Source organism: Chiloscyllium plagiosum, unplaced genomic scaffold (assembly GCF_037043375.1).
Source record: "Chiloscyllium plagiosum isolate Xiang-an unplaced genomic scaffold, Cpla_swu_hap1 HiC_scaffold_21, whole genome shotgun sequence".
NCBI classification, from domain to species: domain Eukaryota; kingdom Metazoa; phylum Chordata; class Chondrichthyes; order Orectolobiformes; family Hemiscylliidae; genus Chiloscyllium; species Chiloscyllium plagiosum.
Genome location: NW_028270159.1, coordinates 18,128,384 through 18,154,973, shown reverse-complemented (window position 1 = coordinate 18,154,973; position 26,590 = coordinate 18,128,384). Strand labels below are relative to the sequence as shown.

General features: G+C 38.4%; 1 protein-coding gene across 1 annotated transcript in view; it reads left to right on the top strand.

Annotated features, from left to right (window-relative positions):
• ddx31 (DEAD (Asp-Glu-Ala-Asp) box polypeptide 31) overlaps positions 1-26,590 on the top strand; it is an 89,522-nt gene that overhangs the window by 42,953 nt on the left and 19,979 nt on the right. The window contains exons 17-19 of the mRNA XM_043720329.2: positions 5,743-5,821; positions 18,701-18,809; positions 23,771-23,954. Of these exons, the coding sequence (XP_043576264.2) occupies positions 5,743-5,821; positions 18,701-18,809; positions 23,771-23,954 (372 nt within the window). The remainder of the gene's footprint in view (positions 1-5,742; positions 5,822-18,700; positions 18,810-23,770; positions 23,955-26,590) is intronic.

Below are 26,590 nucleotides of genomic sequence, written 5' to 3'. Positions count from 1 at the left end.
ATGTCATGATTTCTAAGAGCTGGGACATTATCCTTGGTGTTCTGGCCATTATTTATCCCCCCAAACCAAATAACATAAAATCATTATATGGTCATTTGGGAGAGCTTGCTATGTGCAAAATGGCTGCTAATTTCCCACATAACCACCATGAAAACAGTTCAAAAGTATTAACTTTGCTGTCAAGTAATTTGGGGTACCCTGTTGTCATGAAAACTCTGATTTGAAGGTGTCGGTGTTGGACTGGAGTGGACAAAGTCAGAAGTCACACGACATCAGGTTATAGTCCTACAAGTTTATTTGAAATCACAAGCTATCGGTGCACTGCTCCTTCGTCAGGTGAAGGAGCAGCGCTCTGAAAGCTTGTGATTTCAAATAAACTTGTTAGACTATAACCTAGTGCTGTGTATCTTCTGACTATGAAATCTCTGATATAGCAGCAAGTCCTTTTATTTGTAGCTTCCGGTTTTTTCCTTTTCCTCAGTCTAGTGTGGATAATACCTGCTGAAGACTGAATAAAAATATCCAAACCACCTATTCTGTAACATATTTTATAAGTTTATCATTAATTACTTTGCTACTATCAGTAAAGCTTAAATGGCTGATCTAAAATTACATGAAACTATGCTTTGAAATGTTGTTCCTGTTTAATTTCTGGGTATCTGCAATTTAGGTGCAAAATTCCATTAGGTTCTTTCAAATTTTTAATGAGAAGTGACAAAATCTGTTGAAAGGTTGAAATAGAATTTCTGTGGACTAAGCCCATTGTATAAAACGGACTCGTGGGCACGATAACTTGGTATTTATAGGGAGTGGTGTGTTTAGTTGTCTCGAGTTAACTTGCTCTGAATTCATAAACATAGAACTGTTTTAAGTTGATTCACTGAGATGGAGGGAATAAAGAGCACAATTTCAGTGATTTGAATGATTAGTATAGCAACAGCGTTGAATTACTGACCAAACTTTGTAAATGATATGTTATAAAACCTTTCACTCTTGCAGAAAGGTTGCCTGTTCCACTTTCTGTTCACTTAAGGAATACACATATATAGATGGAGAAAGTGAGGGCTGCAGATGCTGGAGATCAGAGCTGAAAATGTGTTGCTGGAAAAGCGCAGCAGGCCAGGTAGCATCCAAGGAACAGGAGAATCGACGTTTCGGGCATAAGCCCTTCTTCAGGAATGAGGAAAGTGTGTCCAGCAGGCCTGAAAAGCCGATTCTCCTGTTCCTTGGATGCTGCCTGACCTGCTGCGCTTTTCCAGCAACACATTTTCAACACATATATAGATCACAACTCCAGCTTGGAGAAGCAATGTATGTGGAAAGTTGTATATGGATTTGTGTAAAAGTGCACCAGTGAGTGCTTCAATAAGTAAATAATGTGGGGGAATGTTAGAAAACTGGTAAAAGTGTCTTCCTTCAGTATTAAAAAAAAACTAGGTAAAGAGTAAAGTCAATAAAGCGCACCACCACAAATACTGAATAGAATACAACAGAAATCAAGAAATGCTGATTAGCGGGTGGGCACTTCAAGCATTCGTTGTAGGGATGCAGTTCCTGGGATAGTCTGGATCTGCAGGGTTTGCAGACCCTTAAATTGATATGTTAAATAACCTGGAGTTGATGGTTTTATGTGGAAATTTACTTTTTACACGGATTTAAATGTACATATGCATTTCCTGCTCAGGTGAGAGTTTTATTGCAGTGGAACACATAAATCAGAGTCGGTTACTGAATAATCTGGACTCCTGCCTTGCATTCATATTTCCTCCAATCAGGAAGAAGGATGAGCAGGTCAATAGAATAGACCACCTGCTGTCCTGCTTCTGTCAGTGCCATTGGCTTTTTGCCTCAGGCTGCACTTATTGCTGGTCAGGATAGCTTATGAACATTTTTAATTAACAATTTAATCAAAATTACACTAAAATCATTTTTGTGTGGCATTTGAGAAATTGTGCACTTTTTTTTACTATTTGTTCCTTTTTGGGAAGAATTCTAATGTATAATTGTGATAGATTTGAATTTTCAATATATTCAGTATAAATTTGAAAATTGTTGTAGTGTAGGTTTGTTTTGCACTGTCTTCTCTACCTCCACGCTACCTTTTTTGCTGTATTGCGTACATCATGGTCTGTTAGTGAACTGCTCACAGAAGCTCCACAGCCAGCCTTGCAATTTCTCAGCTCTGTGATTGCTCATTCACTGATTCAATAAGACAAGTGTGGCTTCAGCCTGGCACAGGCACTTGGATGATGGCTTCCTGCTGTGATTCAGTTCAAATATCTTGGAGATTGGTGCCTGGCAGGTTGCCAGGAGAGAATGGCAATGGAATGATCAGTGCTATCACTATTACCCCCTCCTCCCCACCATTTTAATCCATGATGTTTTCATTAACCTTTCACAAAAAAATTGTCATGCAGTACATTTCACTAAAGTGTACTCTGACACATACTTCGTTAAAGAGGAAATGTGGATTCAGAGCAATTGATAGTTAGAGTGAAGGAGAAAACATGGCAATCTGCAACTTAAGAAAAACAATGACAAAGGGAAAGAAATAAAAATACTGATCAAATGGGAAACAAGGATATGAGGGTCAAAAAAAGAATATGAACAGATGACAGAATAGCAACAGAGCATACATTTATTCAGACAAAACTGCAGCTAGAGACTGAATGCTATGCAGTGGAGTGCTTAAATCTGGGAATTTGGTAAGTGAGGGAATTTGGTGTAGTCAAAGTTTAGTGTCCTTTTACAAATGAGTTGCCTGAGAGGGAGCCAGATGCAGCAAGACCCGAGTGGAAGTGTTACATGATTGTATAGGTAGTTCGTTTGTAAGTCTTTAATCTCTCCCTCTAACCTGGAACAGTTGTTTAAATCAACATGGGGAGACACCAGTATTATGTATGGAATAATTTATTACATGGAAATGGAATATCCATTACGCAGAATCGTAGTCATAGAGTAGAGTCATAGAGATGTACAGCACAGAAATAGATGCTTCAGTCCAACTCGTCCATGTCAATCAGATATCTAAACTGATCTCGTCCATTAGCCAGCATTTCACCCAATTCCTCTAAACCCTACCTATTCATGTACCCATCCAGGTACCTTTTAAATGTTGTTATTGTGCCAGCCTCTACCGCCACCTCTGGCAGTTTGTCCCATACAGTCACCACCCTCTGCAGGAAAAAGTTGCCCCTTAGGTCCCTTTTAAATCTTTCCCATCTCGGCTTAAATCTATGCGCTCTCGTTTTGGACTCCCCCATCCTGGGCAAAAGGACTTGGCGATTCACCCTCTCAATGCCCCTCATGATTTTAGAAACCTCTATAATGTCACCCTTCAGCCTCCAACACTCCCTAGAAAAATAGCCCCAGCCTATTCAACCTCTCCCTCAAGCTCAAACCATCCAACTTGGGCAACATCCTTGCAAATCTTGTCTGAACTCTTTCAAGTTTCACAACATTCTTCCTTTTAGCAGGGAAACCAGTATTGCATATAGTATTCCAAAAGTGGCCAAACCAACGTCCTGTACAGCCACAGCATGACCTCCTAACTCCTATACTCGAAATGCATTGACCAATAAAGGCAAAGATATCAAACGCTGCCTTCACTATCCTATCTGCCTACAACTCCATTTTCAAAGAACTATGCACCTGCACCCCAAGGTCCTACCCCGGCAACACACCCCAGGGTCCTACCAATAAGTGTATAAGAATCTGATTTGCCTTATCAAAATCAGCACCTCTCATTTATCTAAATTGAGCTTCATCTGATCAAAGTCCCGTCATACTCTGAGGTAATCTTCTTCGCTGTCCACTACGCTACCAATTTCGGTGTCATCTGCAAACTGGCTAACCATACTTCCTACATTCAAATCCAAATCATTTATATAAATGACAAAAAGCAGTGGATCCAACACAATCTTTGCAGCACACCGCTGATTACAGGCCTCCAATCCAAAAAGCATCCCTCCACCACCACCCTCTGTCTCCTATCTTCGAACCAATTTTGTATCCAAATGGCTAGGTCTCTGTATTCCATGTGATCTAACCTTGCCAACCAGTCTATTGTGCAGAACCTTGTCGACTGCATTGATGAAGTCTGTATAGATAACGTCCAACGCTCTGCCTCTATCGGTCTTCTTCGTCACTTCTTCAAAAAACACAATCAGTTTAGTGAGACAGAATTTCCTGTGCACAAAGCCGTGTTGAGTATCCATAATCAGTCCTTGTCTTTTCAAATACATTTCAATCCTGTTCCTCCGAATCCCCTCCAACTTACCCACCATTGACGTCAGGCTCACTGTCTATAGTTCTCTGGCTTTTCCTTACCACGTTTCTTCAGTAATAAAGTCACATATCAGACTCAAAACATTAACTATTTTTCTCTCTCCTTCGATCCAGACCTGCTGAGTTTCACCATCACTCTTTTTTTATTTCATGTTTTCAACATCCGCAGTAATTTGCTTTTATTAAAGTATCATACTAAATTGATTGCATGACTGGAAGCAAACTTCATAAGATATTTACAAATAATCATTGAGTGATATTCTAAACTTAAAATCCTGGTAGTTAAATACAAATAAAATCAAGATGGCAGGGCAAGTGATGTGTAACATGCAGGACCTGGAGAAAATCTGTGTAATCCATAATAGCCACATTGACAACAGATGTCTAGTTCGAAAAACTTCATCTCCAAGTTGATGTGTTGGAGCTCAAGTTTTGAACATTGTGATAAGTCAGGGAGTGCTACTGAGCCATGTTTGATGATTGATACTGAAGTTCCACACTCAGGCACTTTGCTGTTGCTGTCTCACCAATTCAACTTGTTATGGTGAGATTTGTACAGTAGTGTGCTACCGCTGGTCTCCCATATCTAAGTTTAGAATTAAAAACTGGCTGGGTCCTGAATTCCCCAGAACTCTTTTTCAGAGAAAAACAAATCTGCAGTTCTAATTACAGCTTAACCTATAGTAGATCACTCTGCAAAAGTAACTGATTCAGACCAGACAAGCAGCAAAATGAGCTATGAGTTCATTCATATAAATTTGTGGCTTAAAATGTTGAATTTTTGTGCAAATCAAAAGTGAGTTTAGTTGTTTGACTATTCTGTTACACAGGCATTCACATTTTGAGTTTTAGAGAGTAGAATGATAAGATTTTCTATGCATACGCACAAGTTCCTGTCATGTCACAGTAGAGAACTGTGGCAGTTGCATGGAAGATCAGAAAATTGATTTAAACTGTATTTCAGCAAGGAGGCAAGGCAAGAATTATGAACTTTGGGTCATCTAGTCTATTCTGGGATCCAGTCAAGTTTAGGAGATGATTGTTGCAGAGTGTGGTCTAGGGTAACCTAGTGAAGAAACAAGATGAATAAGAAATGGGGAGCAAAATACAAAGGTGCATGACTTCTATTGAAATGTGGGATACATTCTCAAAAATGATCTTTGAATCTACTAGTAGGGTGATGCTTGGCAGTGTTACTGCAAAATAAATGTAAAATAAAAGATTGATGCCACTATGAAACAAACCTGGAAGCACAATGCTGCTTTTGATGATGATACACAGTAATAATGGTGCAAAACCAACCTGGCCTAATGGTCAGGTGAACCCCTTCCCCTCTCTTCTTAAATCCCCATACACACATACCTCTTGGTTAATTAAATCTTTCTTTAACAGAACTACATCATTGCTAGCTGTTGATGGAAAAGATGTATGATATTTAGTTTTCTGTTTCTTCAGTGTGTCTGAAATGAAAATGGAGGACATTCTATCAACGTTTTTAATGGACCGCTTTAGAAGGAAACAATCTGGACACAAGGTTTGTCTTTTTATCGTTTCCTACTACACTGCAACATTGTAATTGAATATCAACATTTAAAAGTCTTGAATTAATCATGTTGAAATTTTCCTGGTCGGGTAAAGGCATTTACCATCTTATTAAATCATCTTCCTGCCAGATATTATCCTGAGCAACAATGATAGTAGGTCATTTTCCAAATCCACAAATTTCAATCATTGCATCAAACACAACCAAACTGCTTGATTTAGTTATCACAGACAACTCCTTAAAAAGTGCTAGGAGCGCTCAGCGAGGAAAAGTAGGAAATAGGAGGGAAATTCTAAGATTTGTGTCTCCAAAGGTACTAACTAGTCTAGTATCGTTAATTTTGCATACAAGGTGCAGTTGTACTGAGTAGGGGAGTCCCAGTATCATCAGGCATATCTTTTTAAAGAAAAGGTTTAATGGTATGATTCTTTGACTAATTTTTGAGCTGGAACAGAATGAAGAAATGCAACCTGAACATAGTTCATGTTTCTTTTGTAGCTATTAACCTTAGCTCAAACCATAGTCTTCTCTCATCCAAGTCAAAGATGTGAGTTCAGTTTCATGTCCTGAGACTTGAGCATAAAACCTTAGCTGAAGTTTCAGTTCTATACTACGGACTGCATTTTTCGATGAGTTACCTTTTAGATGGAAGTAAATATCCCATTGGCACTACTTCAAAAAAGGTTAAAAGCAAGGGCTGCAGATGCTGGAAACCAGATTCTAGACTAGAGTGGTATTGGAAAAGCACAGCGGTTCAGGCAGCATCCAAGGAGTAGGAAAATTGACGTTTCAGGCAAAAGCCCTTCATCAGGAATAGAGGCAGAGTGCCTGCAAGGTGGAGAGATAAATGGTGGGGGGGGGGGGGGGGGGGGGTCTGGGGAAAAAGTAGCATAGAGTACAATAGGTGAATGGGAGTGGGGATGGAGGTGATAGGTCAGAGAGGAGGGTGGAGTGGATAGGTAGAAAGAAAGGCAGGTAGGATAAGTCATAGGGACAGTGCTGAGCTGGAAGTTTGGAGCTGGGGTGAGGTGGGGGAAGGGGAAGGGGAAATGAGGAAAGTCTCCATGACTTGTCCTACCTGCCTATCTTCCTTTCTACCTATCCACTCCACCCTCCTCTCTGACCTATCACCTCCATCCCCACCCCCCATTCACCTATTGTACTCTATGCTACTTTCTCCCCAGACCCCCCCCCCATTTATCTCTCCACCCTGCAGGCACTCTGCCTCTATTCCTGATGAAGGGCTTTTGCCCGAAACATCGATTTTCCTGCTCCTCTGATGCTGCCTGAACTGCTGTGCTTTTCCAGCACCACTCTAGTCTAGAATCTACTTCAAAGAAGAGTAGATGAGTTATTTCAAGTAATGTATCCATTATGTATCCCTAACCAGCATCAGTTCAAAAAAAGCAAATATTCTGATCATTATCACATTGTTTTGGAGGAAACATGACAGCAAGGTATCACATTACAACAATGACAACAGTTCAGAAGTGTTTCACTGGATGACCTGAGGCTGGGAACAGTGGTATGTAAATGCAGGCCTTTCTTTTGTCCCTGTGGGATCAAAAATGATTTACATGATCTGGCTGGAGCTAAGTTATTTCAGGTGTTGACATTGTAGGTGCAATTTCCTAATCCCTGGGAGGCGGCCAGTAAGTAAAAAAAATTAGGCAAGCTTTTTCTTAGAGTAAAATCCATACCCTCCTTGCCACTTTTTTTGCAATTAAGGGTTGGATGACAAAGACCAAGGGAGGCTTTCTTGACTTGCCAGCCATTGAGGCACTTAACTGGGTGATTAATGTCTATTTAATTACCTTAACTTGTCACTTGCCAACCTGGGAGCTAGTGGCCTAGTGGTATCATTGCTAGACTACTAATCCAGAGACCCAGGCAAAACATTGTTTGAAAAACCCATCTGGTTCACTAATATCTTTTAGGGAAGGAAATTGTTGTCCTTAACTAGTCTGACCTACATGTGATCCCAATGTGGTTGACTCTTAACTGCCCTCTGAGCAATTAGAGATGGGCAATAAATGCTGGCTTAGCCAACGATGCCCAAGTACCCATAAACAATTTGTCTTAAAAAGATGTGAGAACGTGGCTGGTTTCCTGACTGAGAGACCATGATGACCTGACTGCCAAGTTAGAGGAGGAGTATTCCAATTGCCACAGTGTGGAGGCAAGAACATGTTTAAACTTATCTTCTCACCGCTGGATCACCTCTGGCCAATTATGGCTGTGCATCACCACATAATACACTTGCTTCATACAAAAATGTGAAATTTCCACCCAAAGGATTTATTGTATCTAAACTGTAGAAAATGTGTCTTGTGACCAGGAGATGAATGAGCTTGCTGTTCATTATTTTGTAGTCTGTGAAAGGGCTCCATTCTGGATTATATAGAACTGTGAAGAAGGTCCCTTTAAAAGGAAAAATGATTTGCCCATTTTTAATTGTTGAAGACTGTGTCTTGGAAGTTCTGTACATGAACTTCTAGAAATCTACATCAGCACAATCATAGAGTCATCGTGCATAAGAAATGAAACGTTTTGACAGTTACCCCTGGTAAGGTTGTGACTTGGTGTTAAGGGAAAGCAGTCACCTTTCCAGAAGCTATTCTCCTCCACATTCTTGCCATTTTGGTAATCTCTCACTGCTTTGGGTATAATCCCAAGGTGATGGAATAGATGTGACTCATATTCTCAATGAGCAAATGTGCACCAACATGTGTAAGTAATGCTGAATGCCTTTCTCTTTTCATATAACTGTAAGTGTGGTTTCCTTAATTTACAAATGATTTTGGAAACCTGGTTCCCTTGACGCTGGTTTAGCCATTCATTTTTACAAACAGTAAACCTGCAGTATGTGTGAATAAACTCAGAAGTTGAAGTTTCTGACTGAAATGGTTCTTAATGAATGAGAAGAATTATTGATTCTACTGCATTTTTTTTGGAATGTTAAGTTTCAACTCCTGTTCCAGCCCCCACCAGTGCATTGTTACCTGATAAGGTTATCCTGTATCAAAGTATCAAACTGAATAAAAATATTTTCAAGTATAAAGATGTTAAAACTGAATTGCATTCTGCTGTGGTATCAAAACCAAAGTCATCATAAAGAAGCTGAAACTACACTGTAGATATGTAAAATAGAATTTACAACACAGCAAAAGGCACTTGACCCGACTTGTCTTTACCTCATGAAACTTCATTTAACCCTCCATCTAATCCTATCAGCATAATCTATTTGTTTCCCCTCCATTTCAAAAAAAATAATGCATCTGAATGTGATTGATGCTTTATGCTCTATATTGCCCATTTCTAATTGCCTTAGTCTGTGTATTTTTCCGAGAAGAGGAAACCTCTGAACCTTAGAGGACACACACTAGCAAAGCTTTCACTTGCACCCTCTACCAAGCACAGAAACTCTCACCTGCAATGAGAATCTGGATTAGAATTGGGATCACAATCTGGTGAGCACATCACTGAAACAATCCTGTAGCTGGTTGAAGCAGAAACATCTCAGATCTGTGGCATCAGAGGATCACTGAGTCTAGGGCTTTACTCAGCCCAAGGCAGATTTGCACATTTGGCTGTCTTCATGGTCAGGTTAGCAACTGCCATGGAGAGCCAGGTCCAGCAAACATTATCTGCTGATGTGCAAATGGACCTACACTCTAGAAGTGCTGAGCATTAATGTCAAGGTGAGAGGGAAACAAGAGATCTGTATCTAACTCCAATGCCACTTTCTCTCCATTGCTCATGTCGTTACCAGTGACAGGAAAATTTAGGAATCTTTCAACTTGTCACTCAGCAGTCTTCTTGACCCTGTTTACTTCAACAGCTTTAAACCGGAACCCTTCCATCTTGTGCTGAGTAGTTATTTTTCTTTCTTTTGTTTTGCTTTTCTTTGTTTCTTTTTATTTAATCCCTTCATGTTGCATTCAAATATTTTTTACAAAGCAATTCATACCTTATTTAGACACAACCTTTGTTTCTCCATTATCATTCTTTATGATTGTTGCCTCATGAAATCTTTGGATTATTTAATTTCCCCTGATTTCCAGCTTACCACAGCCTTTCATTTTGTGCTTCCTACATTTCTGTTCTCTTCAGTTCTGATGAAAGTTCATCAGTTTGAAACATCAACACTATTTCTCTCCACTGATGCTCCCTGGCCTCCTGTGGTTTTCCATCCTTTTAGTTCTTTCTTCAGCTTTCCAGCATCCACAGTATTTTGTCTTTGTGTTGGAAATCATGAATCTTGGAGGTTCTGTGAAATAGTCTTAGGGAGTTACCAGAATGGATAATGTACATGGTGCACTCTATAACCATAATTACACCAGTGCTGAAGGGAGTGAAATAAAAACAGAAGCTGCTGGAGAAATTCCAGTCTAGCAGCAGCTGTTGAGAGAGAAACAAATTTAATATTTTGAGGCCTCTATGACTCTCGTTTGGAACAAAGAGAGTAATTTTTTTTAAAAGTGCTGGCTGCTTTGTCTTCAGTAATGGTGATTTTTTTTTTGTTTTGTCAGTGATGGTGTAATCCAGACAATCAGAAAGTATTCTGTCATATTCCTGACTTGTGTCTTGGATTTAATAGGAAGGCGTTGAGAAATCAGGAGCTGTGTCACTTATTGCAAAATACCTAGCCTCTGATCTACTCTTGTTATCACAGTATTCATGTGAACACTGGTCCAGTAAAGTTGCTGGTGGAAGTTGATGCCAGGCTGTTGATGTTGGAAGATTTCACAACCATTGAATTTTAACGATGGTTGTTAGACTCTCTTATTAGTGATGGCCATTGCTTGTATAACACACACGTTGCTTGCTATATAACAATAGTGTAGTAAGGATCAATTTGACAAATTAATGAGAAGATTTCAGATAATAGAACAATAGTTTATTTCATATGCACATATGGAGAGGAGGCCTTAATATTGACTTTTAAAGCTCGCTTTGGGTTACAGAACACCTTCAAACTTTTTGCAAAAGATTACAACACACCTATTACACTTCTGACTTCAATATCCATTTGTCTCGTGTTATTGTTGTTTACTTACAGCCTTTCATAGACATTGTCAGTACCTCATCCAAGGCCTCCGATTGTGTGGCTTCTACACTACCAGCCTCAATGTTCTGAATGTCTTGTCTGTTATTTATTTCTCTACTCGCTTTGCTTGTTACTGACTATATGGTCAAAGCTTTTACCCTTGACTAACTTAATCCTTTCAAGCACAAATACAAATGTTGTCCAGATCCTGCTGCATGCAAACACAGACTGCTTTGTTATCATGGGAATTGCAAATCGAACTGAACAATCATCAGCAAACCTCTCCAGTTCATGTGCTTATTTAGTTTTCCTTTAAATGCATCAGTGCAATTCACCTAAACTAGTAGTTAGTTGCACATTTTACCACTGCGTCACAAAGCATGGAAACGGACACTTTGGTTCAACCTGTCCATGCCAACTAGATATCTGGCCCATTTCCCTCAACCCTTCCTATTCATGTACCCATCCGGATTCCTTTTAAATGTAATTCTATCCGACTCCACCACATCCTCAAGCAGCTCGTTCCATACACGCAAGATGCTCTGCATGAGCCAGTTGCCCCTCCGGTCCGTTTTAAATCTTTTCCCTCTCTTAAACCTGTGCCCTCTAGATTTGGATTCCCTGACCTGAGGCAAAAGACCTTGGCTATTCACCCTATTCATCCCGCGCGCCCCCCCCCCCCCCTTGATTTTATAAACCTCAATAAGGTCACCCCTCAGCTCCTGCTCCAGGGACAATAACCCCAGCCTCTCCTTTTAGCTCAGACCTTCCAGTCCTGGCAACATTCTGGTAAATTTTTTTCTGCATCCTCTCAAGTTTAATAACATTGTTTTCCTGTAGAATGGTGACCAGTATTGTCCGCAGTTTTCACCAATGTCCTGTCTAGCTGCAACATGCCATCCTAACTGCTGTACTCAATGGTCTGACCAATGAAGGCAAGCATTACAAGTGCCATCTTCACTACCCTACTTGCAACTCCACTTTCAAGGAACAGCGCACCTGCACCCCAAGATCTCTTTGTTTGGCAACACACGCTAGGGCCCTACTATCAAGTACATAAGTCCTGCCCTGCTGTGCCTTACCAAAATGCAACACCTCACATTTATCTAAGTTGAACGTCATCTGCAATTCCTCAGCTCGTTGGCCCATCTGAGGTAATCATCTTCATTGTCCACTACACCACCTATTTTGGTGTCATATGCAAATTCACTAACCAAATCTCCTATTCACATCCAAATTATTTTAATAAATGATGGAAAGTAGTGGGTCCAGCACCAATGCTTGTGGGACACTGCTGAACACAGGCAGAAAAGCACTTTTCTGTCTCCTACCTTTTAAGTCAATTTTGTATCCAGTTGGCTAACTCCCCCTAGATCCCGTGTGACCTAACCTTACTCACCAGTCTATCATGCAGAGCCTTGTCAATCGCTTTGCTGGTCAATATAGACAACATCTACTGCTCTGCCTTCATTAATCTTCTTTGTCGCCTCTTCAAAACTAAACGTAATCAAGTTAGTGAGACATGGTTACCCAAAGTCATGTTGATTATCCCTAATCAGTCCTTGCCTTTCAAAATGCATGTAAATCCTGTCTATCAGAATCCGCTCCAAGAACTTACCCACCACTGATACAAGGTTCACTAGTCTAGAGATCAATGGCTTTTCCTTACAGCCTCTCTTAAATAATGGCACCATGCTGGCCAGCCTTCGGTCTTCCAGCACCTCACTTTGTTCCATATACACATCCCTCTCTATGTGGGGAAAAAGTTGCCTCTCAGGTCCTTTTTTGATTCTTTCCCCTTTCACCTCTAGTTTTTGACTCCTCTACCCTCGAGGGAAAAGACCTTGGCTATTCATCTTACTTAAGCCTGTCATGATCTTATAAACCTCTACAATCTCACCCTTCAGCCTCCTGCGCTCCTGAGACAAAATGTCCCAACCTCTACTTGTATTTCAGACCTTCCAGTCTTGGTAACGTCCTTGTAAAACTTCTTGCAACCTTTCTAGTTTAATAGCTTCTTTCCAATAGCCGGGCAACCAAAGTTGTACACACTACTCCAAGTGTGGTCTTACAAATGTCTTTTACAACCATAACATGTCCCAGCTCCCATACTCCAATGCTGTGACCAATGAAGGCAAGCATGTCAAATGCTGCATTCACCATCCTGTCTACTTCTGATGCCATTTCCAAGGGACTGTGTATCTGCACCCCTAGGTCTCTAATTAAAAACATTCTCCAGGGTCCTCTTTAGGGAAAGAAGTTTCCCACTGAATTCCCTATTCAGTTTCATTGGTAACTATCTTATAATTGTGACCCCTAGTTTTGGTCCCCTCACAAGTGGATACATCTTCCCTACATCTAGTTGTCCAGCAGCTAATAATGGAAAAGCTTCAGGCGGGTTATATTTTGAAATTGTTTCAGAATAACCTGTGTCTTTGTCAAATGTTTTTGCCTAATCTAATGGCTAAAATAAACACCTGTGGGTTAATAAGGCTATGCTAAACATGGCAATGCATCCAGAAAAATAAGTAAACCCCCTGTGAGAGTAAGCTGTGGTGTGTCAAAGACAAACAAATGGGGAAAAGAGATAGTAGGTCGCTTGGCTATAATTAACTTGAAACTTCACCTATTCTTCTTTGATACACATCTTGGTGTACTGCTATCCTATTTGGATAGAAGTTTGTCTACCATCATCATACAAGAACTTTTAAGTACATAGGTAACTCAGAATGTTAAATGCATGTATTTTTTTCCCAGTAAACAGCATACTCCACTAGTCTACAAATAATGGGCGAGCAGGCAGGCTGGTACTTCTGCACTACATTAGCACTGCTTGGGCTGATTACTGCTCTGTTTCCGATCTTGTCTATTTGGAAGTAACTATCTTATGGCTTGAGCACACTCGCATGGAGCACATGTGACAAGAATCTCCATGTACAAGAAGTTGAGAGAACAAATCCTCTTTTTCCTATTGCTTGGCATTTTTCTTTCCTTTTTAAAAGCAAATGTTCTCTATCGCCAGGATTGAGAAAGAAACAGACTGAACACACAGGCGTGCTCGGCGGGAATCCCTTTGGCTGACATCACTCTATTACGTCCGCTTCATTGTTTCCCACAGCAAATGGCTTACCTTCAGGACTCTACAGAGGTGCAATTAAAAGGCGATTATTTTAAAAACCAATTTGTAGGGAAATCATAGTAGTACCAGGAACCCATCTAGGGATAAGTACTTGCCCATGCAGTTGCATTTTCCAATAAGAAAATCCTATTCCAGTCACATGCTATCTGTTTGTTACTGCTATCATTCTTTCCTTGTCATCTGGGATGTGTCTTTCATGGAAGCAGTTTAATTGACTCAACCTTGCAAGTACACGGGAATGTTTATTTTTAATTATCTAAATTTCTTTCTGATTAACTATGTGTAGGATAACCACCAGTTTCCACAGGTACTTAACCTAAATTTTCCAAGTTTATTTGATATTGAGAATTTGCAATGTTTAAAAAGTCGATTTAGCAAAACTGTTATCCTAACAATTGACGTCAGTGCAAAATAGTGTTATCAAGTTTTCCCATTTGGGAAGAATGTTGATGAGTCCAAGCTTGTTTCCTTCACTGATTGTAATTATCTATTTTAATTTTACTGAATACCTTTTATGTTCTGATATTCATTTTGTCTTGGACTCCCTGCTTTTAAAAGAACTAGGGACTTAATACTTGTCTTGGACTCCCTGCTTTTAAAAGAACTAGGGACTTAATACTGTTTGGCCTTAATTTATTTTTGTTGAATAAAGGAAGTTTGTTGAAACAAACATGAATCATATTTTCAAAATGCTGAACAGAATTCATAATATAAATCTAACGAGTCACATTAGTTTGGCTGGTCAGTAAGGAGCTGGAAAACATGCATTTAATATTTAGGCAGCTTCAGTTGGAGGCTAGGGGATTCTCTCCCTCAGTGCTACAGAATGGTGTATTTGTGGAAAACTCTCCAAACAAAAGCAATTAGTTGTATTGTAATTTAGTTCGCAATTTAGAGAGAAAAATGACAAAAAGAATAAATGGGGTTGTAGTTAAATGTGGGATTGAAAATTTTAAGGATTACAAAAAAGTAATGATCCAGCATTTCTTGTCCAGTGATTGTTCCTGCATGGCTGGACTGGTTCTGAAAAGCAACAGCCCACAGTTAAATAATAAAGTTTGTGAATTTAACATCATGGTCTTGAGATTTAATTTCAAATTTCAACAAAGTTGCACTCACAGTAGGTAGACTTTGAGGATATACAGATCAGATATTTGATCAAAATACTATTACCTATTAATCAAATGTTTTTGCAGTCCTGTTTTTGCTTAAGTAATGAATTTGCCCTCAAGTCTGTCAAGTCCGGAATGAGGCAGTCTATCTCTGCATTATAAAAGAAGCATCAATTTGGCCTAATGGTCTTTCTGAACTCCATTTTTTGGGGGTCTTCAATGTGTTTATTCAGTTGGTGATGCAGGCTGCTTAATGCATAAGTGGAATTAATATTCAGCAATATATATTCATTGGATCACTTATGGCTGACTAGCTCCAATAGCTTTAAGATAATATTGAGTTGCACTTTGTAGGGTTTTTTTCTACTAACAGCATTAAATATTCTATTAATTGCAAAGGAAGATTCTTGGTTTATTTCAAGAAAAACAATCCATATTAGAAGGTAATTTTTGTACCATGATTAAGATCAGCTGAATTAATGTTGAGTAGTTTAGTTTATTCCATTCTATTGACCTGATGTAATTCTGATAATCCGATGTAATGTTCTGGTCATTTAAAAAAGCAAGACTTGATCTTTACTTATAAAGCACAATTTTTTGACTTCCTATCGTATCCTTAAAATGTGTTGAATTATAGCTCACACCCTCTTTATTGTAAAGTTAAGACCAGTACTATTTTAATTACTCAAGTTTTTCTGAGAAATTAAGCTTCAGACTTTAATTTGTGGGCTGCTGTCACTTGCCTCCCCAGAATTTAATGTGCACTGCTGGAGTTCAGTAGCTAGAGCAGCTGGGCTGGGCCTGCTACATTAAACAAGTATCAACTGATTCTCTTTGTAATTGAATGTTGTATTGATTGATGAAATGACAAATTGAGTATTTAGATACATTAAGCCATCAAAATTGGACTGCTGTACTTCCTGGTTAAGTGCATTATGATAAAACAGCACCCTACTATTGAAAGTAAAACATTTCAATACTCAAGTTACTGAAATTTTATCTGGAAAGAACATTCACGAATGTCCAAATTAATTGCATTTATGTAATTAATAATTTGTTTTAATGAATTATAATTAATTGGGCACTTAAAGATTCTGTGCACACATTTAAACATATACACACAGCTTTATTCACTGGGTCCCTGGTTTATGTTGTTCATTTGGCTGGAAATTAAAATAAAGGTTACCTTTTTCACCCTTTGGAAACTCAATGTCAAAATTCAGCTTTGTACTGATTGCATTATATCTACATCACCCGAAGGTTGAAATGGTCCAACATTATTTTTCCTCATGTGGAAAATACAAATTGCCATATTAACACTGTGCAGTTCAAAAGGTTGTGTGTTTCTTCTTTACATTGTATGACACTTAAGAGTGCAATTTGTACAGTATAACAGCCCTGTATGTGCTTTTTTTCCTGTTTGTGCTCCAATAAATGGAGTGAGCATTACTTCTATTAGTACTGTTGTTGAATGCTTGAACTAAACAATGAAAGTTAATTTAAAAGTCATGTTTCCATTTCAACAGCTGAAGTTGTTGAAATAGAGGACAATATGGTTGTGTTGTTTTGCTAACGTTGCTATGACATTGAGTCCTGGATTGTGGCTATGATCTTCCTTGTGCATTTGGCTCCAATTGCTATTGCACTGTTGGGAAAAGACAAGGCTGTTCCCCATGTTATGTGAAATAACAGAGAGCTTTTATCAATGGAATTTTCGCGTCACCTGTAAATCTCTTTGCGACCCATTTCTTTGTCAAAAACAGAAGAGGTGAGAAATATAAAGGAGCAGATATAATACATACATGTAACCTCATTTTGCTTATGGTGCAGGTAATGTTTTTCTTGCTGTTTTGTCTCCTTTATCAGGGTTTAAAGTTTGAAAGGTGCTCGGTTTTTGTCTTGGTTTGGCAAAATTAGCAATTGTAGAGTGCGTCGCTGCCAGTTGTATTTTCACCTTAACTAACTTCCATACATAATCACAATCCAGGAGGGCTCACTCGATCAAGCGAGTAGCAAGCAAGTGTTTCTTTTCCTCCTCTAATACAATAGAATTGAGTGCCAGTCTTGCTATTGCCTTTAGTGAAATAAGCTAACAGCACAGATGCAAGATCAGACCTTCAACTTTCTGATCTGCTGGACTGAATACTGTTTGTTGAAAACTACACTAGGCGGCGCCTATAACCACAGAGCTATCAAAGCTATTGCATATCTTTTCTAACTTATACTGATATGTGGTCTGGTATGGTCAGTTACCCTGTCATTTTGATTATTTTAAGGTTTTATGTCAAAAATGCGAACAGATTAACTTTCCATAGGCATTCCTTAAGTGAAGGATTGTAGAGAAAGTGCGAAGCATATGCGTCTGATATTTATTCTCTCTAATTACAGTATTAATAGGATCATGTGAAATGTCATTGGCTGATTTTTTTTAAGTGGGGAAAAATGTTATAACTAGGCAATAATAGATGTTTTGTAAGTCGTAGTGTATATGCAATTATCAAAGTACTGTGTAGCACCTCATGCTAAAGGTGATTTGTTTTCGTCAGAGTCATTAAAATTAGAACAGTTTTTGTTACTAACCAATCTTCAACTGTGTGTGAAGGGCTTAAATCCAATTCTGTATCCCAGACAAATATCACTTGCAAGTCTCTGATTAGACCCAATTTCTGCTGCAATCCCCAGTAAGCTCTTAGCTCTTGATGGAGGCCACCTTCAATATAAAAGTGGTTATTAGCAATCTAAGACTTTTCCGCCAGTCAACCCCCTTGATCTATTCAAAGGCGTGTAACATGTTGTATACAATATCCAGCTCTGGGATCAGCAGCCGAATCTGTGTTTGCTCAGTGCTCAGAAGGATTTCCACTCTTATTTGGTACTGGCTGCTGAGTTCAATCTCTAGCCAGCAACTGTTACACTTTCTCATTAATTTTAAACAGTAAAAAGGGAAGAAAACACATACCTTCCATTATTAAAATTTTTTATTCCTTTAATAACATGATGCTAAGTCCTCAGGGAAAGGTCAATCATCCTTTAAAAAGTAATTTGACATTCATATTAAAAGCTGAGAAATTGCAAGAGACACTAGGTAGGAGTTGTTGCAGTCCACAAATAACACCAAGCTCTCTTATTCAGTGTGATCTTTAGCTACATTATATTATTTCTTTTTCAGTAATATTGAAAGGATTAACCTCCGTGCCCCTTTGTGATTATACTGTCATTTTCTTGTTATTGAATCTGCTATAAACCCGTCCATTATTTCTCCCTGAAACACTCCTTGTTTAGTTAACCCTTCAAGAACAACAGTGCTGTTTGTCAATTAGAATTCAAGTCTAACACCACCTATGATTACTAATTTAATTTTTAAAGTGCTTAGGGGACACTGACTAAAGAAACATTGTTTGATTTGGTGTATCTCTATCTGCATTTACTTTAGGAATAAGAATTTGTAATTGTAGCAGATTTTGCCTTGCATGTAGGATAACCCAGATGCATTCTGTAAGCTTCAAAAATAATTGAACTTGAATAGTTAAACAACAGTTTTATTTTCATATATATATATATATATACAGTTGGAAGCCACTATATTGCAAGAACTAAGAGAATCAGCAACAACCTTGCAAAAAGAGTATGAGAACTATGTCCATTCAACTGAAGAAACCCTTCTGCAAGCCAAGAAAGGTTAGTTGTCATCAATTCTTTAATTTCTAACACTGAAACCATTGGTGTTTATTCATTAGCAAGTGTGAATTAGAGCTGGTTGTAGCTGGAGATATTTCTTCAGTTCATAACTAATGAAAAAGCTTGTGCTTAACGTTTTTAGTATGCAGTATAGACATGGAATAGAACAATTTAATATCCAAACTTCTTACAAAGTATAAAACTGAAAAAAGAATGATGGTTACAGTAACAAGTTCACAAGTCCCAAGTAATTCATTGATTATTTAAAGTGAATGAGTCAAGTTTCTGAAACAGAACTAAGTTATTCCATAACAGTCGTTGTTTGCACATGCCTTGCCAAAATTTTTGCAAGACATGTTTTATTAGTACTGAGCAAACTGTTTGATTTGTTGCAATTGCAAGTAGTTCAGAACCAATTACTCAACTGGCCGCATTCATGCAGCCAAATTGCATCATATTTACAATCATCCTGTTGGTTATAATCTGATCAAAATTAGGCAATCGTGTTATTAATATTTATCCCATCTACATTTATTGGTAAGGCAAACAATTTTATCTCTCTTTCTAAATGTACTGGCTATAGAAAATGTACAGTGTCAAGTTTTTGGCCAAGATTTATTTTACTTTACAGTCCCTACCAGAACAATATATGACTCTCTCCAGCATAGTTTCAAAGCAGTATCTCCTGAATTGAAGCAGGCAAATATTTTTGAAATAACATATTTATTCTTAATTTTTGAAAGCCTTGTTTACATGACTTCCTGCGATTACCTCGTAACTCTGGATAAATTTCAGGTAATCTGAAATGGAGAAGACGAGAAAATAAGATGGCACAGAACGTTTACTGATAGATTATCCTGAAATTACATGAACAGAAATGTTGTACCATTTGATGCAATACATGTTCAGCTAAATTGACATTTACAAATTATATACAAGCATGGAATGTTATATTTGTATTTGAGTAATATATAATGTATGTAGCGTGTTGTGAACAGTTTAATATTCCTTTAATTAGGGCTTGTTACTAAACGATACTTTAAACGTTAAGGCCAGAAAGTGTTCTGGTTGTTTTATTTTTAAATATTGTAGACACAATTGGTGTCATCTAACATTGTCAGAAAGCAGTTATCTTGCTGGTAGTAACCCTTGCTAGTTGAATTTTTCCCTTCCCAGTTTTCTTTCATACTTGGTCCAGAATTCCTTCTGCCATGGCTATCCTCAATTGCACAGAGCAGGACTGAGATCTAAGACCTGCCTGGTCTGAATGGTTCAGTTCTGCACTAAGCAATACTTACACTGACTTTGCTATTGTGGGAGTCTTTATTTTAAGATGAAATAAAGGCAGCCTTGCTGCAAAGCGAGGAAGTATTGAAATCAAAATAAATTTGATGTGCCCTCTGCTTGTGTGTAAATTCTGACTGGGAAAGTGTTTCATTTCCCACTCTAACCATCCCTGATCTAAAAGAGTTCATGTGCGCGATATAAAAAAAAGTGAATGAATTATTTAAGTGCTTAGAAGGCATTGCAGCTTTAACTCGGATGGTATTGATCTGAAATAAGCGCACTTTTCCTTGTAAACAGAGCTTTAAAATATTCCCTCGGTCCTGTCAGCCACAAATCCATAAGATGACACAATTTATTACTGTTCATAAACACTGATGTGCCCCAGCTCTCACTCAATTCTAGTTAAACTTTGTGTAAACAGGTTTTCATTTGAAGTTCTTCACAGCAGAAAATGTTTTGACAGCAGTCCATTGTCACTATAGTTTTTCAAATGTATTTTTCTAAATCTAATATTATAAGCTTGATTTTAAACTAGCTGTTTCAGGATTAATTTGTATTCTATCTTACTGTATTTTTACTTAATCATCAACTCATTTCCTTTCAGAAGATTATCTGTTTCCTGTGCCTTAATACTTCTGTTGTATTAGAATTGATTTCCCATTTTATATGCATCTATTCAGCATATTCACAGCTTAACTGTGAGTTGGCACAGTGGCTCAATGGTTAGCACTGCTGCCTCACAGCGCAAGGGACCCAGGATTGAATCCAGCCTTGGGTGACTGTCTGTGTGGAGTTTGCACATTCTCCCTGTGTCTGTGTGAGTTTCCTCCCACAGTCCAAAGATGTGCAAATCAGGTGAATTGGCCTTGTTAAATTGCCCATTGTGTTCAGGGACGTATAGGTTAGGTGCGTTAGTTAAGGGAAATGTAGAGTACTAGGGTAGGGAAATGGTTCTGGGTGGATTACTCTTCAGAGGGTCGGTGTGGACTTGTTGGGCCAAATGGCCTGTTTCCACACTGTAGGGGGTTCTATTCTATAACTGTAATATGAAGTTGTTAGAATTCTTCCAATTAGAAGGAGCCCATTTTCAATCATTTAAAGCTCCACCCCTTCAGTAGTTATCCCATTAAGTCCCAAATATATTGTATAACAGATAGCATTATGCTTTTAATGCAAGTGATGCCATTTTCTGTGCAATTGACCACTCTCTAATTGCTATCTCAGGTAATAATTTGTGCATCCAGTACTGGAGAAGTTAGAGGCAGAGAAAGAACTCTGGTCCAACATTGGTACAGCAAATATTTTATTAACATATGGGATTAGGAGTGTGTTTGTTGATCAAGAGGTTCACATAATCAATGTAAAAAAAACACACTAACTAATGCAGGGAGTATACCCATCACTGTTATACTTTATTTATGGCATAAATCACTTAAATAATAATACAACTTTGCCTTAAATAAAACTTGTTGGCAGAGGCTTTTCTCACTTGCACCCTCAACTGACTACTCGAACATCATGGAGACCACAATAATACAGTAAACTTCTGGTATTTCAGATGTATGATTTTTGCCTGTTTATCAACTGTGCTGGTGAAAACAACATTTGTTGTGTAAACTCCAATATCAGGACATCATTCTTGTTGTGTTACTATAGATTCATATTAATTGACTGAATAAGCATATTGAATTCTGGATAGGCTTGTGCTTCCATCCCCTATAGATATTGACCATCTCTTTAAACATTTTACAGAATCCAGGAAAAAAGACTGATCCAATCACTATATTGCAGTTCAATCCCAGGTCCCAAAATTGAAAAATTTGGGAATGAATTAGATAATTCTGAAAATGGCATGGGAATAGTGATTTGACATTTAACATTTATCATTTGATGTAATATAAGTGCACACTGTCTTCATGCTGCCTGGTCATTTATGTGATTTCTGTGTGAAACAAGAGCTTGCAGTAATTAATTGGTTGTATTACTTAAATTGCTTTAAACTAAACCTGCCCTTAAAGGGAGAGTACTTTGTGACTAAACCAGGCCCAGGTAGTTTTTATTTTGTGAGCCAGTTCTCTGCTTGAAGGCAAGTCTAGCCCACAGCACTATGACCTCCACTGGGGCAGTTCAAGGGGGCAGACCCTCGATCTACTCATACTGGAACAGAGATCAAAATCTGTGCTGTTCATCCCAATCCAGTCCACATTTGCTAACCAGCCCCCATAAGAAATCCCAGTTATTGTAGCAACATACATGTTGTGATCCCGAACCGATACAAGCTAAAGACTTTTTCCAGTCCCATGGCTGACCAGGAATTATTTTCTGCACTTGCTGCCTATCATTGATGGAAAGATTTATAAGTTGATATTCAACTTGTTTGCCTGTCCTAGGGAACCTGGTGCAAGACTTGAAACTGGAGCTTCTGAGACGTGACCACTGTATCACAAACTTATTCCTTATTGTTTCTGATATCTATTAATCTAAAATCTAAGAAATTTCTACCTTGTGAAAGCCATGTGCAAAAAACTAAGGGAGGAGTTCAGCACCGATAACTGTTAAAGTACTTGCATTGTTGGGTGCAATGTGAGTAGATTGTGAATCCCTCCTATTTTACTGCATGTGATTCCAAAAGGGGACAGTGGAATTTGGAAGTAACTTTTTTTACTTTCTGTTAAAGAGCAATGTCCTATCTGCATTTTGTTTTTTTTTTTGGCTTTTAAATATCTATTTCTCTGTTTAGTTCTACAAGATAAATTACAATTCACCAATCTAACCAGTATATAGTTTATCTCTTTTGGTGTTGCTGACAGTCTAGGCCAAGTAAAAACTTTGGGTAGAGCAGGGAATGCCAATAGAATTCAACCTTTTGTTTTAAAGTAATAAAATCTACCTTCATGTTGCTATTTTGTTTTCTGTGCCCACATTTTTAATTCTGATGCTCTGAGTAATTACAGTCTCCTGCCAGCAATGATCTTCAGATTTTAAATATAATGGTCAGATTTTGCGATCAGTAGTATACTAAATCAACTAGCCATTCGTTGCATTCACAGTTGTTCACTGACTTTCTGTGGAGCTGGAACTTGCTGTGTTTTAAGAGAAATTTTTGATGCTACCACTCTGTCGGAAATCAGTGTGAATAAGTTTATGACCTCCTCCCTGAATAATCTAATATCATTGGTATATTGAGTTGACCTCCTCCCTGAATAATCTAATATCATTGGTATATTGAGTGATGTGATTATATCAAATATCATTACTAATTATTAACTTGGCTTGATATCATTCATTCAGTTTGAGAACACTAAGTTTTTAATAAAGTATTATGTTTGACATTCATGACATGTCAGTAGCAGACCATGTTACCTGAAACTCACTCAAAGGAGTGCTTCAAAAATTCTTCAGTCATAATTTTACTTCATATTTTTCATACATTACAATTTGGAATATAATTTCAGGTCCCTTGGGATTACTGTGTGCAACTGTGCAGGAATTTAAATCATTATCAAATTCACATACCACTTTTCTATTATAAATTGGGGTGTTGAATAATAGCAGTGAACCCTTCCAGGCTCTATTTAAAACACGTAGTGATACATTTCCATGTTTTGATGTATAATTGCTACCACAATATGGTAGCAACATGGAATACTAATCACATTTTAAACATTTTCTAGCATTGCAGTCATTCATTCGAGCTTATGCCACGTATCCAGCAAACCTAAAGTGTTTCTTCCATGTGAAGACTCTTCACCTTGGACACACTGCCAAGAGTTTTGGGCTTCGAGATGCTCCACAGAACCTCAGTAGCACAATAATGGCCAATCATTCCAAGAAGATTTTTAGACCAGGAGTAAAGAGGTAAGAACTTGACATTATCTAGGTGTACATTTATCAGGGGTTGCTATTGCTAACCTGGTGCTTGGTCACCATTTTTCATGTTATAATCAAGCCATTCCTGCTCTAAGATTGTGTTTTGACACTTGCAAGCATGATTTTATAGAGAGATAGAGATGTGGAAGGTTACTTTTCAGACCAGAGGCCTGTGACCAGTGGTATGCCACAAGGATCGGTGCTGGGTCCGCTGTTTTTCGTGCATTATATAAATGCTTTGGAAACTAACTTAAGAGGTATAGTTAGTAAGTTTGTGGATGTCACCAACGATGGAGATGTAGAGACAGCGAAGGAGGTTACCTTATAGTACAAGGAAATCTTGATTAGGTGAACCAATGGGCTGAGGAGTGGCAGATGGAGTTTAATTTAAATAAGTTTGAGTCCTGCATTTTGGAAAGGCAAATCAAGGCAGAACTTAGACACTTAATAAAGTGTGGAGTGTTGTTGAGCAAAGAGACCTTGCAGTGCAGGTTCATAGTTCCTTGAAAGTGGAGTTGCAGGTAGATAGGATCATGAAGGTAGTATTTGGTATGCTTTCCTTTATTGGTCAGAGTACTGAGTATAGGAATTGGGAGGTCGTGTTGTGGCTGTACAGGACATTGATTAGACCGCTTTTGGAATATTGTGTGTAATTCTGGTCTCCCTCCTATAGGAATGATGTTGTGAAACTTGAAGGGGTTCAGACAAGGATGTTGCCAGGGTTGGAGGGTTTGAGCTAGAGGGAGAGGCTGAATAGACTGGAGTTATTTTCCCTGGACTTTTGGAGGCTGTGGGGTGACTTTATAGAGATTTATAAAATGATGAGGGGCATGGATAGGGTAAATAGACAAGGGTAGGGAAGTCCAAAACTAGAGAGCTAGCAGAGAAAGTGGTGGAGGCTAGTGCAATTACTATAATTAAAAGGCATTTGGATGGGTACTTGAATAGGAAGGGATTAGATGGATATGGACCAACTGCTGGCAAATGGGACTAGATTAATTTAGGATATCTGGTTGGCATGGACAAGATGGACTAAATTCCATCTGCCACTCCTCAGCCCATTGACTTACCTGATCAAGATCTCCTTGTACTCTAAGGTAACCTTCCACCCTCTGTCTTCTACCTTTGAGTCCGTTCTGTATCCAAATGGCTTGTTCTCCCTGTATTTCATGTGATCAAACCTTGCTAACCAGTCTACCATGAGGAACCTTATTTTGTTGAATAGTCTTAAGCCAAATGGGTATGTTTAGGCTAAAATACTTGGTTTATGCACAAGATTATGCCAGACAATTATGGATCTACTAGCTACACTGTTGTGCTAATGCTGTGCTCTGCATGCAGTGGGATTTCCAGAGTATACCCTACAGGTCCATTATGCACTCATTTTCTAATAAATTGCTTCTACTTTTTAAAAAACGTAAAATGTATGTTATTTGGTTGTTAATTGTATTCAGCTGGTGGGTATTTATTAGAATCTTAAACAAGCTCATAAATAGAAGCAAAAGGATCTTGTGGCAAAGTATAGTTTACCTACCTTTGGTTTTAAGGTCTGTTTCAAGTCCCATCTGCCACGGAATCATGTCACAATATGTCTGAAAAGTTTGATTAAAATTAATTTAGAAATTGGAGAAGGAGAAAGAAGCTGAAAGAGTTGATGATTGGAACTACACATAAGGCAGCATGTGGCTCTAAATAAAATAAAACAAAAGTCACCAACAGGCTCCTTGTGACAAACCATATCTGTTGAATGGCAAACTTTGAATGACCATAGCTACAGTGGTCCTTGCTAAACAATTTCAAACCAAGGCCTGTGTGTGGGCACCCACCATCTGTGGGTCTCTTTATAAACCTTACATGTTCCTGGGGAGAGACACAGACAATGCTGCACACCAGTGGTCCCCAATCTTTTCGGTAACACGGCACACTTCAATGAGACAGACAATTCTGTTACACACCTGCTTTTTTTTCAGCTGAAATGGTTGCTCGTGCACATTATGTTTATTTGCTTTTACTGTGATTACAGTGTTCACAGAGAGGCTTACAACACCATGCACGCATCAAGCTTAAAGAATATCAAATGTGTTGATGTTGCAAATTTTGTTTACATTGGTTTCCATGACCAAATTTCGTGATACATTCGGACAGTTCTTAGAACACCAGTGTGTGGCTGAAAACGACTACTGTACATCTACCAAGGAATGTCCCACTACAGACTGAGTTTTAGACTAGTCACCTAAAATTTTGCAAATGAGACTTGACTTAAGGGACTGGCATTCACTAAATAATAATAATAATATAAACTGATGAATGTGTAAAGACTAGATTCTAGAGTTAATTCTTTCACCACTTGCTGCCTGAGTTCTAACAGTGAACACTGAACTAAATATGCCGTAATTGCCTTAATTTTCCAAAATAAATAATTATAATTTATCAGTGTCAAGAACCAGATAAAAGTGGTTGGCATATTATTCTTCCACCTCTGGGTTATTTAGGTTCAGATTCAGTCTAGACATACATTATCAAAATTATTTTTTCCTCTCAGTTCTCTGAAATATTGTTCTTATTGGGCATGGCTCCACATCGAAAAAGCTGTCCACATTTTGGCACAAGTTGGCACTAGATTG